This window comes from Rhipicephalus microplus, chromosome 6, assembly GCF_043290135.1.
Source record: "Rhipicephalus microplus isolate Deutch F79 chromosome 6, USDA_Rmic, whole genome shotgun sequence".
Classification (NCBI taxonomy): Eukaryota; Metazoa; Arthropoda; class Arachnida; order Ixodida; family Ixodidae; genus Rhipicephalus; species Rhipicephalus microplus.
In genome coordinates this window covers 179,286,377-179,300,588 of record NC_134705.1, presented here as the reverse complement: position 1 = coordinate 179,300,588, position 14,212 = coordinate 179,286,377, and the positions used below count along the sequence as shown (strand labels likewise).

General features: G+C 49.9%; 1 protein-coding gene across 1 annotated transcript; it reads right to left on the bottom strand.

Annotated features, from left to right (window-relative positions):
• Positions 1 to 19: 19 nt before the first annotated feature.
• On the bottom strand, positions 20 to 6,887 carry LOC142765703 (protein hunchback-like). Its single transcript, XM_075867152.1, has 2 exons — positions 5,444 to 6,887; positions 20 to 3,986 (listed from the first exon to the last, which is right to left on the bottom strand). Exons 1-2 carry the CDS (start codon positions 6,402 to 6,404, stop codon positions 3,172 to 3,174), a joined length of 1,776 nt encoding a protein of 591 aa, XP_075723267.1. The 5' UTR covers positions 6,405 to 6,887; the 3' UTR covers positions 20 to 3,171.
• Between the last annotated feature and the right edge of the window lie 7,325 nt (positions 6,888 to 14,212).

Here is a 14,212-nt window from a genome sequence, read left to right as displayed (position 1 = left end):
GCAATTGAGAACACACAAATTCCAGGACACATGATGACATCTTTATACCTTTCAAAACACTACAATGTGAAATATGGCGCGTACATGGACAAAGTTATATTACATTTGTATGACTGTATTCTCTGCTCATGTCAAACGTGGGTTTTGATTCTTTATTTTGACTCGTTGCGGCTGGCATCGGGGCGGTACCGTCTTGAGCTGGGCGTGAAGACATGAGCCGTGGGAATCACATGTTACCCTGACTAGTTATTGATCGCCGGCGGCCTGTGCAGAGGGCCTGTCCGTGAACGGGTCAATGCGTAGGCTCGTTCATATGCAGATAGTCCCGTAAACGCCTTACGTGACGGCCTCGATATCGCTCAGCCAGCGGTTCATATTTAGGGCATATTCACGCTCAAGCCGCACGGCCACCCCGCACATGGCAGAAAGTCAACGAGAGACAAGGTGAATGGCACCTGTCTCTCATTGGCAGCTGACGGCTCAATTCGTTGACGGACGGAAGGCCAGTAGAAGCAGAGGAAGTAGAAGCAGACACAAGCGGAAGGTCAAAGAGACATGGCAGATGGCTTTCCGCCCGCCTCTTGGCTGCTCGATGTGACCTTCCACACGCATATTATCGGGTGCTCAGTGTGAGCAGCCAATGAGAGATGGGTGGAAGGTCATCTGCCCTGTCTCTCATTGGCTTTCCGTCTGTCTCTAGTCGTGAGCAGCTAATGAGAGTCAGGTGTACGGCCAACTTAAGTAACACAATCATACAGGTGCAAGGGCAGGGTGAGCAACCAATGGGAGACGGGCGGAAGGTCAGTGAGAGACAAGTGGAAGACCAAAGTGAGCAGCTATAGAGACATGCGGAATGTCATCCGTACTACGCGGTGCGGTCGTGTGGCTTGAGTGCGAAGTGGCCCTTAGAGCAGAGTGTTGCCGCTCTTTGTCATCCTCCCATCTTGCGGGTGGTCACCGAACTATATAATAGGCTAACAAACTATATAATATTGTATATAATATGGCACTGGGGAAAACAGTAGATTGGGACCTGAGTGTATAAATACGGGCGTGAACCTGTGCGGCTCACCCTCTTTTTTTCTTATTTTTTGCGTAGATCTTCAATTTTTTATACCTGAGTTGCGAAGCTATAGGCGCGATACGAGCTTGAGTGCTCGACCTTCTACACCTATGATACTGTTAAGGAGACATGAACGATGAAGTAAAATAAGAATGATCGGGGGAGAATGGCTACCCCGTAACAATATCAATAAACATTTCTCTCTCTCACCACACTCAAAGACAAAAAAAGTGTGTTACTCTTTTCGGCGAATCCTCACTTGCTACGTACATTACTACCTTCAATGAGCCACGTCAACTCTTTTTGGAAGCCATGGCTGTCATAAGAGAGTATATAATGATTTCCTAAGGGAGTTGACTTGTCTCTTCAAAGAGAGTCGTATATGTGGCAAGTGAGGACTCGCAGAGACTCCTTTGTTTTCTTAGAGTGCACGTTTACACGCACATCAAGCATGCTTTCTTGCAAGCGTACACTGTAAGCGCGCTCATTACAGACTACAGTTCGTAACGAGAACGTTGCGCGCCGACTATATTAGCCCCGAGAAGTTGAAGTGGCGCCGCCTGGTGGGAGGCTTGCATGACGTCACGGCACGGGACTCTTCGAATCTTGCTACGGCGTGCGTACATGACATGCGCTCGCTTCGAACGCCGTTGAGCTGCCAGCGTTCACTTTTTGCTTGTCTCACTCTTCAAATAAATGACGGTAGCAGCATCGATGATGTTCATGGTAAAACAATGAAAAAAAACTTTTTTTTTTCGGTAGAATTACCAACGGGGCCTGCGCTCCAGCGTTCACGCTTTGACGAGGTTCCTTACGGTGTCGCGCTGCTTACTTCGAAGATGGATTCGATTCTCGGCTACGGAATGCATGTGTAGCAGGTTAAAAAAATGCGAGGTGACCACAGTTACTCTGCAGCGTGCCTCGCAATCATGTCGCGCTTCTGAAACGTATACGACAGCGTACTTGCACTTCGGGTTGCGTTGTTCACGGTATCTGTATCGGGGTAACTGCAGGCAGTGTTTTTTTTTTCCCTGTGGGCGCGTGCCTAAGTGTGTATCCAGTTTAGCAAAATATCTTGAATGCACTCACCCGAGAATATCGCCACAGCTGTTGCGTTTTCTTGTGTGTAGTTGCTCATATTTTATCATGTTATTTAGCTTCATGTTTTGGAGAATATTTTCTGCGCTCTGTTTCACTAGAAAAACAATTTGAGGTTAGTTGCAGAAACTGTTACTGATTTCAGACAGTGTCTACGTGCAACATCATAGTGACTGTGCTGTCACGCTTGTAAGTACCAGTTTCGATAGCCACCAGCAGCGTCTGCGTGTACATGAAATGCTGTTGGTGCTCCCCGTCACTTTCCGATCGAGGCGGCAGCTGTTCGCGTAAATCAGGGTATGCGACTACGTAATCCTGATGACTGTTGACAAGCAATTTGTAAATCACACCGTTACTTCTTTTTCTCACTATTAAAAGTGATTGTGTATGAAAGACAGATCCATCTAAAGTATTCAGCAACCAAAGCGGAATTCTGTCTAATGAGATAAAAGTGATTGTGTATGAAAGACAGATCCATCTAAAGTATTCAGCATCCCAAAGCGGAATTTCGTCTAATGAGATACATTATTTGCAGAGGCAGACATAACTTGCACGCTAAATCGCAATGCTGTGAGTAAACTGAGAGTGTGCTAATTTCATTTGTAATACTTCAACACAAACGTTTACTCGCGTAGTCTATGCCAAGTTGTAATGAAGTCAGACCCATTTACCGCGAATATTTTCTTAGCATTGATTTCGTCGAGTACGTGCATGGTGAAAATTAATGTCTCGCTGTCCTGCACTTACGTTTTCATAGTGAATCCCTACTTTCTGCTGCTTAGTTAACTTTTAACAAAAATCAATACTTGTACTTATACCTCTAGTACTCGAAATCGAGAAGGAATGACCACTGTGTTGCTGAAGAGCGGGTACTTAACGGGCTCGGAAAGAAGCCGGAGTAGGCGAGTTCGTGCCGTGACGTCACTTCACCGCGACTGCAGCGACGCCAGTGTTCGTTGTCGGGGTTCGGGTGTTTTGTGCGACCTAAGCGCGTGTGGAAGGAATGGATCTCAAAGATGCGCAGCGCGCGCAATGTGCAAAAAGAAGGCTAGCTTGTCCTCGCTCCGCTGTCCGCACATGTTGCACGTGAAAGGATCGTGGTAGCCATGGTAGCCCATGTGAACAGTGTACATGACGCAGTGCTCGAACGCGATGTCGCAGTAGGCGCATCGGAATGAATCCTTCTGAGGCTTGTTGTTCGCCAAGTCGGCTGTTTGGTCGGAGGAGACCTCTCGCCTCGGAGACGTCGCCAGCGCCGAGGGCGATGGCGCCTGGACCGGACTCGCCGACGAGGGGGGATCTGTCTGAAACTTGTTGATTTCCGGAGGAGAGGCGTCGTCTTGTAGCCGCATGCACAGTTTGTCGATCTTGGTGGCCCTGCCCTTGCGCCGACTTCGTGGCGTTTCCGCAAGCGTTCGGCTCAGGTCCAGTGGAGAGCCCTTCCGTTCGTCCCTGAGTGGAGTCTCGTGGCTAGACGTAGACGAGACAACCGCCGGTCGCTCTGGTTGGGAGTCCGGCTGAGGTTGCTGCTGGTGTGGTGCAATCGTCGTTGTAGGAGGCGGTGGGGGTGGTGGGGGAGGTGGCATGGGTGGTGCGATGCCCGGTAGGCTCCTGATGCCGTACAGCCGGCACAGGTCTTGACTCTCGGCGTGTCCCAGCACGTGTCGGCTGAGCTGCTGTTCGTCGGCCGTGGTGAAGTCGCACACACTGCACTTCCACGGCACGGTGCCTGGAGCTGCCAGTGCTGCGGCGCGAAGCAGCTGCTGTTGCTGTTGCTGCGCGCACGCCATGGCCGGGATGAGGCTCACCAGCGACTGTCCCTGCACTGGAGAAATTCGAAGCGCTAGTTGGTCAAGACACTTTACGACAGTCGCTCAAGCTATAGTATTAATTGGATTATACTTCTTGCGGGCGCGACTCAAATTTAAATTCACTGTAAGTCTGGGATGGGCATGCGCACGAAGAGAGGGCGGGGGGGCACCTTGTAATCATATAAAACAGAATTCGACAGCTTGCGGTCACCGGGCCACATGTGGGCCGCGTAGCAGTACTATGCGGCCCCCGGCACGGAGTCAAAACCCCTGCTTGCTTGCCTTTGTCATTTCTTATAGGGGCCCTGCAACAATTTCTGAGCATGGAGCTTTTCAATTTGAATACATTACATTGTTCCTTTTTGTGCCACTGGTTCTCGCTTTGTCTTCTCTTTTTGTGTTACGTCTAATAATATGCATACTTATCCTGCACTTGTATTATTTTATTTCTGTATTGGTTACCCCTGCTCATACCCATCCTGCATATGTATTACATTTGTTGTATGTTTAGCACCCCTTATCTAATACCCCCTCTAGGGGGTCTTTAAGGTAATAAAGTGAAGTGGTTAGAAAATGCTTCCGATCGGTAGTAGAGGCTCCCGAAAACATGCGAGCCAAATCTTGTGTCTTAGAATTATTCACAATAAATTATCAAAGTCAGTTACAAATTGCTTTCTCTTTTCTTGACAATGATGACGGAAGACGCTCAAAAATCACTCGTAGAAGGCCATCTTTCAGTCATTAGCTAATTTGAACGTGGCCCGCTCGGTCGTTACAAGTATCGCCGCGAGAGATCGTTACTTGTCAACTTGTGCGAGCGCGATCACACTAGAAAAGCCGCGTATTCGAAGAAAAAAAAAGGGGGAGGGGGGGGAGTGCTTAAGGTACCGAGGCGCGCGTGACGTATTTTCGTTGCCCATGCCACCCCCTCTCCCACCCCTGCTTAGCTACCAGCTCTTTCGTCTGGACGAGAGAAGAGAGAATGCAATTGCAGCGTCAGACAAATCTTTGTAACCCCGCTCGTACTAGACGAATTCTTAAAATTCTTGCGGCATCGAATTCGTCAGGCAGTGAGCTGTTTTAGGGAATCTATTCAATGGTTACCTGAAAATAGTGTTTTAGGACCCCTCTAATGAAGGCCGATCGAGTACTTATGACATGAAATGTGATTTTCGCTTGGGGCCTATGCTCGATTGCAGCTTTGTAACTTGCGTGCTGAAATAAACATTACTGCTAACCCAGTTTTACAATTTAGTGTGGATTCACCCAATTGTATACGCTTTGGCTGCAAAACTCTGCCCCTTTTCGCGCTTCAACTTTCCGTGCGCCCCCCCCCCCCCCCTTCCCCCGCTTTCTCCGTAAGCCCTCCGCCACAAGAAGTTGTCGACGCCTTATCTGTGTCACTACGGAAAACGAAGTCTAAGCTCTTGACCTGGCCATAGCTTTGTTGACGTTACCCGTACAAGCTCACCGTTCAGGTCCGGTGCTGGCGCAGCGGTCTCCTGCAGTGGTGGCGGCTGAGGTGGCGGCGGCACGGTTACCGGCGGGTATCCCCGCGGTCCCCGACGCGGACCCCGTCTGGTTCCGTACACGTCCATCATGGGATACAAGTCGGGGCTGCCGTCCGAGTTAAGCACGCCTGCAGGCCGGTGGACGTACTTTCGCAGGTGCAGCTTCAGGCTGTGGCAATACTTGGTGGCGTAATTGCAGTCGGCGCACCGGTACTGGTACACGTTGGAGTGAGACTTGAGATGGCTGTTGAGCATGCTCTTGTTGACGCAGCTGTAGTTGCACTTGGGACACTTGAACGGCTTCGAGCCGAAGTGGTTGCGCAAGTGGTACTCCAGGTGGTGCTTGTACTCTGTCACGAACGGGCACTTTGGGCAGCTGAGCAGCTTCTCGGTGCGGATGTGTAGCTTGCTGTGCTCCCAGAAGTCCGTCTTGCTGGCGGCCACGTGACCGCACTGGCGGCACCGGAACGTGCGGTCCTTGCAGTCGTCGGCACCCGGCAGTATCTGCCACTGGTCGTCCGAGTGGAAGTCCTTGACGTGCCTCTTGAGTCGGCCCTCGGTGCGCGATCGGTAGTCGCACATGGGACACTTGTGGTCCAGATGGGTCGCCATGTGGCCGCTGTACTCGGCCTTGGAGCGACCCTGGAAGGCGCACATGTGACATCGGTACGGGCTCGGCGCGTCGCCGGCTCCCGCGTCGTCGGACGTCGGCTGGCCGTGCCCGGTCGGGCTTCCCTCGACGCTTCCCTCGAGGGCCGACCCGAGGGCTCCGGTCTTCTGGAGCGCGCTCTGCAGCTGCGCCAGCGGGTTGAGGGCCGAGTCGCTGTCGCTGTCCTCGCCGCACGAGGCGTCCGAGCGGTCTCGGCCGCCTTCTTCGGCCACGACGCAGCGCGGGTCGTCGGCCATGTCGGTCTCACGCATCGGACCTGCATGCAAAAAGCGCCAAAAAATTTGAGTTGTCAGATATAAAAAAATGGGCAGATCCCACGTACCTGGGAATCGATGTTATGCGAAGCATGCGGAGGGAAGGTGACCGTGTTGCAACTTATTTTTATTGAGCGACACGCCATGAAATGACGCTAAATATATGTAGAAACGTTGCACGCACAGGCATATTTTGAATAGTTGCAGATGTTTATATTTGCAGTTGTTTGCACTTGCGCAACGATGCCAACTAGAACATGCGTATTGGCAGCGCCAGAAGCTGACATGAAGTGCTGATGCTCGCGAGGATACTGGCCCTGGAGACTGCTACCTAAATCAACCTCAGCACATGGCAACTAACTACAATTGACGTTAACCCGACGTGACGGCTGTATCAAAGGAGTACATATGCGATGTTCATAAAATTGGGTAGGCAGCACTGCAACCACTATGAACGTTTGACGAAGGTTACCTTCTATTTTAAAAAGTTGTTCCGACACCTGGCACAGCTCTGTGGTAAAACGATTCATTGCCATGCAGAATGCTTGGGTTCGATTCCAGCTGGGACCCTGACATTTATTCTTTGCATTCGTCGGGTCGACGATACCTATGTCGGGTATGTGTTGAAGCTCGCGCGCTAAAATTGCCCATGTATGTTCTCGTCGCTCCTGGGTAGATACTGTCAATTACCTGTGGCACATACCCGCATACCAGCGGCACATACCCGCCTCTGGGTATGTGCCACTGTCTGGCGGGAAGTCTTTGACAACGTACGCGACGGGATTTGCGATATTAATCATGTCTTGACCAGCGCGCCATATTCGTCAAACCATTTTACCCTCCCTTGCTAATTTTAGCTCGCGCCAAGTTAAGGGGGTGACCACGAGAGCACCCAAACGTCAAATTCTAGATAGATAGATACGGTCAAAGTCGCCGAAGTTCGCCAAGAAATGCTTCGCATTTAAAAAGCTTGAGGGCCCGTCGGCTAGTGGTTCCTAGCACCAAGACAGTGATAGGTAGCAGTGCATGTTCGATATAAAAATGTTCGCCGATGCGCGAGATATATAATGTGGACAACCAAGCAACGATGATGAGGACGTGTTATGCGTAGCTACGCTTGTAGCACCAAAGAAGAGCAAACGGAGAAAGAAAAGGAACAACTTTTACGTGTTTGTCCAGTACAGCATGCGGAGCGATCGTGTCGCGGAATAGATGAATGGCAACTGTCATGCAATGAGCAATTGTACACACAATGAGCAGAATAACGAGGTTGATAACATGCACACTCGGATTACGAATCATATTTGAGACTTCAAACGTTTTCTCCTTTTTTTTTCTCCCCTTTTTAGAATGCGTAAGAGTGATCTACTCCGAGGCATCTACACAGCGTGCGGTTTCTATGACTGCCTGTAAGACTGAATGAATCAAACAATGTATAACAGCAGTGTGGTGGTGCGAAGGTGTCGTGTAAGTTTGATAACCCCTTCGACGCCGACTATCATCGTGGCGGAAGGCACTTTTTTTTTTTTTGCGGAGACTTCTTTGCAACACACAACTGACATATCAAGAGGCGGAGCTCTGGCACGCGAAAGCGTAAGGAGTGGTCAAAAAGAAAAAGAAAATAATCGTCAAGGTGTGAACGAGTCCCATGTTCGACATCCTTTCGGGGCCAGCGGTCATCGCACTCGCAGAGGCACAATAACCAAGCTACAAATTTCCCCTCTGCGTTCGGCTCCATGCCGAACAGACAAGCCTGTCGCAGCCAGCGCATTTTCTTGCTCGCGAGCGCGAAATCCGGACCCCTTTTTCGTAAACTGCTGGCAACCCTCTCCGCAACTAAGCCTAAACAACAACCACCGGATCCCCTTGGAATCGCGTACGTCGTTTTTCGCGCCGGTTCCAGCCCCCTCGCCTCTTTCTGCGCGCGCACCCCGTCCGCAAAGAAATGCGCCCGTACCCTGATTTATTGGGCAATAAAACGGGTTTTTCCGCGTCAATGGCGATCGGTACAGCGGGCGCGTGCTTCCCGTCTGTACCGGATTTCTCGCAGTCGCCGCATGGCGGCGCAGATGGCGCGACCACACAATGGTCAAAGCGCCTTCCTCGTGCGTCGAGCGTTCAACTGCAGATGCGCGTAGCCCACCCGAAGAAGACCAGACTTTATTTTATACCTTTGCCACTGGTGTCTCCGTCCAAACATGCGATCTGTTGTTACCGGCTGACTTTTCGTATCCCCTCCGGCGCGTGGTAGAGTACTGAAGGACTCGACGTGGTATGGAGAAATTAACCTTTATTGAGAAGACATACGCACTTCCTACACTCTTGGTTACAGTGCTCGGCTAAACGAAGGGACCGGGATCGAACCCGCGACCGAGCCGATCTAAAAAAACGTTGGCTCTGCTGCCGACCCGGCGGTCGTGAATCAGATCCCGGCCGTGGCGTTAGCATTTCTATGGAGGGCCTCTGTACACCGGCCTCTATACTAGAGGCCGGTGTGCTTAGAATTAGCCGCACCTTAACTACCACCAGGTGGACGACATTTCCGGAACCCTCCACTACGGCGTCTCATAATCGTACCGTGCTTTTAGATCGTAAAACCCGGAATATTATACATTTAACTTTTCACAACCGGGCATCAACCTCAGTCGTCTCTCTAATCTGCTCGACAGCTGTCCGTTAACATTAATTGGTATGGTTGCTGTCATGGATCAAGAGATAACGTTGGGAGAGGGCAATGCGCAGTTAGATTCAAGCGTACCGTGCCATATCGACACGGGATCTAAACGTTTGCCAGTTTTTTTTTTCCTTTTTTTTTTGCTTTCGAACCGTTTCTTTGAGTTAGGCCATACAAGCACGCTTCGGTTAAAAAGTACCCAGTACCAAACTCTTGAAATCTCAGTTTTTGCGCGATCTTGACGCGAAATGTCACGTGTCGGGCCGATACACTGCTGCATGTCTTCACGGATCGTTCGCTTGCGAAGGTTGCAGATCCGTGACGCGGTGTATTTTCTTCCTCCATGGATGGACGGGATTTTCTGCGCTCGTTTGTTGTCTTTTGGCCAACGCAGCTTCGGGAGTATACATTTTAGCGACGTCACGAAGGCTTTGCCTTAATCTTCACCGCTTCCATTTTTTGTTTTTGTTTTTTTTAGAAAAGCGAGCGTGTGATTCTCTTAATCTCACCGATTAAAAGGTTTAATAGCTTACAGGATCGTTTTTATGGCGTTGAAATCGCAACAACGGAGGAATGTTGCGAAGTTTACAACGAACTTTGTAGTCCATCGTTGCGATGTACGGACGCGTTTCTTTTTATCATGCTGTGTGTAAGAATGATCCTCTCTACGAATCATGATTTCCACGTTGCTGCAAAGATTACCTTCAATTATAGAGACGAAGGTCTTAGGACACCACATTGCATAACCACAGAAGGTGAAGTTAACGAACTGTACGTGAATACGCCCGTGTTTCGTGTTTTTTTTTTCAAGTGTTCTTTAAGCGTATAACGAGGCAGGTTAAGACGAAGCACCTGTGTGCACGGATCTTTTGTTTTTGTTCATATTTTCTTGGATGTACGCGGCGCTTTGAGTGCGCGAGTACACAGTCGAAGAGCCGTGACGCGTAAAACGGTACATTGTCGCGTACCTTCGGAAACATCGGCTTCTCGAGGCAGTGTTCTACGTAGTACTCGAGGGAAGACGTCACATGCACCCAAACGACACGACCTCCCGGTGAACCCTGCGTTGTAACACGCGACATCCGGGGAACACGCGCGCCGCCAGACGGACAACTCCGTTCCGTTCCTCTGGCCGCACGCGCCGCATCCTTTTTGGAAAGTGTTTCGGGCGGCACTAAAAAAAGAATCGCTGGTGGCCATGCCTAGCTCGCGTAACCGCAATCTTTCACGCTCCCTAATGTCCCTTCTCTCTTCCTCACCGGTGGACAAATGGGAGAGAGTGAAGCGCGCAGGTGGTGTCCATCTTTAGCGAAATGCGCTTGCTTACCCCCTCCCCTCTTCTTTGGGGAGGGAGTTCTGCTTGCTTCGTTTGTTTTGCCGCACCGGGGACGCGAAACTCGAACCCGCCGCCGGGGTTTGAGAGAGGGCTGTAGTGCTCGCGCGCCCCGCGGGAGGTCGCCGGGTTGTGAGGGTCAAAGGGGTCGGTCGGCCGGGAGAGTCGGCGCGTGCTCCACATCGAGGCCTCCCTACTGTCCACACATGCGTCATCGTAGTCGCGGCGACGGCAAAAGAATGTCCGGGGGAAGTTTACAAAAAAAGCGAGAGAAGAAGAAAAGCGGCGAGACCGTCGCTGAACGGATGCCGCTCGGCTCCATGTGCGGGGCACGTGAGGCCTAGCTGCGAGCGAACGTAGCAACGACGGGTGCGTGGCTCGCGACAGACGAGCTCCTCTTTCACTCGTCCGTGTGCAGCGCGTGCCGGAGCTGAATGGACTCGGGCTGCAGATCGCTCGGAATATAGCTTTCAGCCATGGGGATTCTCAACCGCCGGCACTGATATAGTATACACCCCAAGAAAAAAAAAAGTGTCCTTTTAGACTCATGTTTTTGCGCAAGGGCACTATTATTAGGAAATGTCAATGACAGGTATGCACTCGATAATGGCTGAACACACACACACACACACACACACACACACACACACACACACACACACACACACACACACACACACACACACACACACACACACACACACACACACACACACACACACACACACAACGAAACGAAGTGTCCATTATGCATTCGTCTCAATCGACTCGAAGACGAAAGCTTTCCTTTATCTTGTAAGTCGACGTGTCAAACCTAATTCACCCTCCGAAATCTTTGTGCAACGTGGTTGTTGCGATGCCTACAAGATCGGAGCATTGGAAGCTTACCGCACTTTTTATTGCACTGCCTCCGAGATCGGCCAGCCTTGGAGCAATCGTGTCGAGTGATGACGTCATGTGGTGACATAATCTCGTTATGGTTACCTACCTGCGTAGCACTCCGGCAGCATGGTGCGCAGGTCAGTTTTCGCGTTTGATGAGGCATCAAAGAATTTCGCCTTTAAAAAGTCATTTGACTTTTTTTTTTTCGTGAGTGCTGACTTGACACACATATGACTCTCTGTAACGAGACCCATTAACTCTCTTTTGGAGATCACATATACTCTCTTCGTAGAGTCGTGCAAGACATGTCTCTCCAAATAAAGAGAGTATCCTTGAAAAACGTGTGACAAGTTCGGACTCGCTAAAAGAGAAAAAGTCTCGCGGGCTCGATTCCCGGCTGCGGCGGCTGCATTTCCGATGGAGGCGGAAATGTTGTACGCCCGTGGGCTCAGATTTGGGCGCACGTTAAAGAACCCTAGGTGGTCGAAATTTCCGGAGCCCTCCACTACGGCGTCTCTCAAAATCCTATGGTGGTTTTGGGACGTTAAACCCCACAAATCAATCAAAAAAGAAAAAGTCAAATGACGCTTTTTTTGTCCTCTTATTGTATATACCGTCACTTACGTGGATAAGAGTTGTTGTTTAACTCGACATTCTAATTATCGAGGTCCTGATGCAGCCAAGCCTTTTCGTCGAAATATCGCGGATCCAGCGCCATTTCATTCCTATTCGAGAACTTTTTATGTGAATGCCCCGCCGAAGTGTTCCAGTGGTTAAGGTGCTCAGCTGCGGACCCACAGGTTGTGGGATCGACTCCCGGCTGCATTTCCGATGGAGGTGGAAATGTTGTAGGCCCGTGGGCTCAGATTTGGGTGCACGCTAAAGAACCCCAGGTGGTCGAAATTTCCGGAGCCCTCCACTACGGCGCCTCTCATAATCATATGGTGGTTTTGGGACGTTAAACCCCACATATGAATCAAATCAAATCCAATATTCGACGCCTTCTCAGTATGGTCTTGTCGGTGATCAGCCAATTGTGATACACAAATTTGATCTCTTATCGGGATCGCTTGTCACTTCGAGTATAGCCGCACGTGATCGTTGACTGCCATGAACGCATCACCTATATTATTAGTTGCCTGCATCGTAAGTTCCTACAGGCAAGTTTAGCCAGGGTTGACGCACGAGTCGCCTGTACAGCAATGGAAGTGATTCGCTGCTGAGCTGAAGGTCCGATTCCCAGCACTTGTCTCTGTGTCGTCGTTTTGTTCTCGCGCTATAACTATCGTCATGCCATACCAACTAGCCCAAGTTGCCACACTTCTATGCCTTTCGCGTCCTTCTTGTCTCTGTGTCGTCGTTTTGTTCTCGCGCTATAACGAATTAGAAGTTTTGTTTAGAAGGAAAGACGCCCGAACGCGAAAGTTTGTCTGGAAAGTAACGGATGCACTGTTTTCTGCAACCCTTGCAGGAGCGCGGTGTGGACGGGAGTGATGACGAGGAAATTGATATACGTACGTCGGTCACGTGCACAGCCACGTGATATGAAAGTTATCGCGCGAGTGTAGAGCTGCCTGACATACCAGGAGCCTAGCAGTGCTTTTTCAATTTGATATGTGGAGTTTAACGTCACAAAACCACCACATGATTATAAGAGACGCCGCATAGTGGAGGGTTCCGGAGATTTCGACCACCTGGGGGTTCTTTAACGTGCACCCTAATCGGAACACACGGGCCTACACAACATTTCCGCCTCCATCGGAAATGCAGCCGGGATTCGATCCTGCGACCTGCGGGTCAGCAGCCGAGTACCTTAGCCACTAGGCCACCGCGGCGGGGTAGCAGTACTTTTCGTAACTGTGGAAATCAACATTGCGCGTTATTTTTCTGCCTCGTTGGGTGTTCCGTGGCACGAGCATTGCCCCTACAACAAACTCTACGCCATTTATCTCTATTTGGAGCCTCCCATTCGTTGCGATCAAGCGTATTCATTATTCGTGGGCTCTTATCTCCGCGAGCGATTACGAAAATTGCCGGAGAAGTTGTGTTCAAGCTGGTGCTTGGCACTGCTTCGTGTAAACAGCGTCCTCAGACGTGAGCGATTTATTTATTTAACAATACTGCCAATCTCATCAGAGATTATATCAGGGAGGGCATGTGAAAGCGAATATTTGTTTACACACAGTCATGATGGTGGAAGACAAAAGAAAAATCCGGGATTACAAAATTACATACAAATCATAGATTATACATTGCCATCATGAGAACACACAGTCAAACAATTTTAGTAATAGCAAAATTATCAACTATAGGTTATCGTTAAAAGGACTGCAAAAAGATAATACATGCATCTGTAACATGGGGTAGGGTCAACAAGTAGACATTATTATTGAACAACTTATTCAAACAACTTTAGCCCCGCCGCGGTGGTCTAGTGGCTAAGGTACTCGGCTGCTGACCCGCAGGGCGCGGGTTCGAATCCCGGCTGCGGCGGCTGCATTTCCGATGGAGGCGGAAATGTTGTAGGCCCGTGTGCTCAGATTAGGGTGCACGTTAAAGAACCCCAGGTGGTCTAAATTTCCGGAGCCCTCCACTACGGCGTCTCTCATAATCATATAGTGGTTTTGGGACGTTAAACCCCACATATCAATCAATCAATCAATCAATCAATCAAATCAAACAACTTTATGAACAATAAATAATCGGAAAACATGTCACTTGAAATATAACGATCATTAGATTAGTAACATGACACTGACTCATCGTTTATTGGGGTTTATCGCAGCTTAAAAGGAACACCATAAAGAGTGAGCTAAGGTGTCCTGCATGGTATCATCCTCTCCTCGAAAAAAAAAGTGTTGTGATACGTGAAATATTCTGGTATACGTGGCGCCGTCGTATAGTTCTAATTTGTCG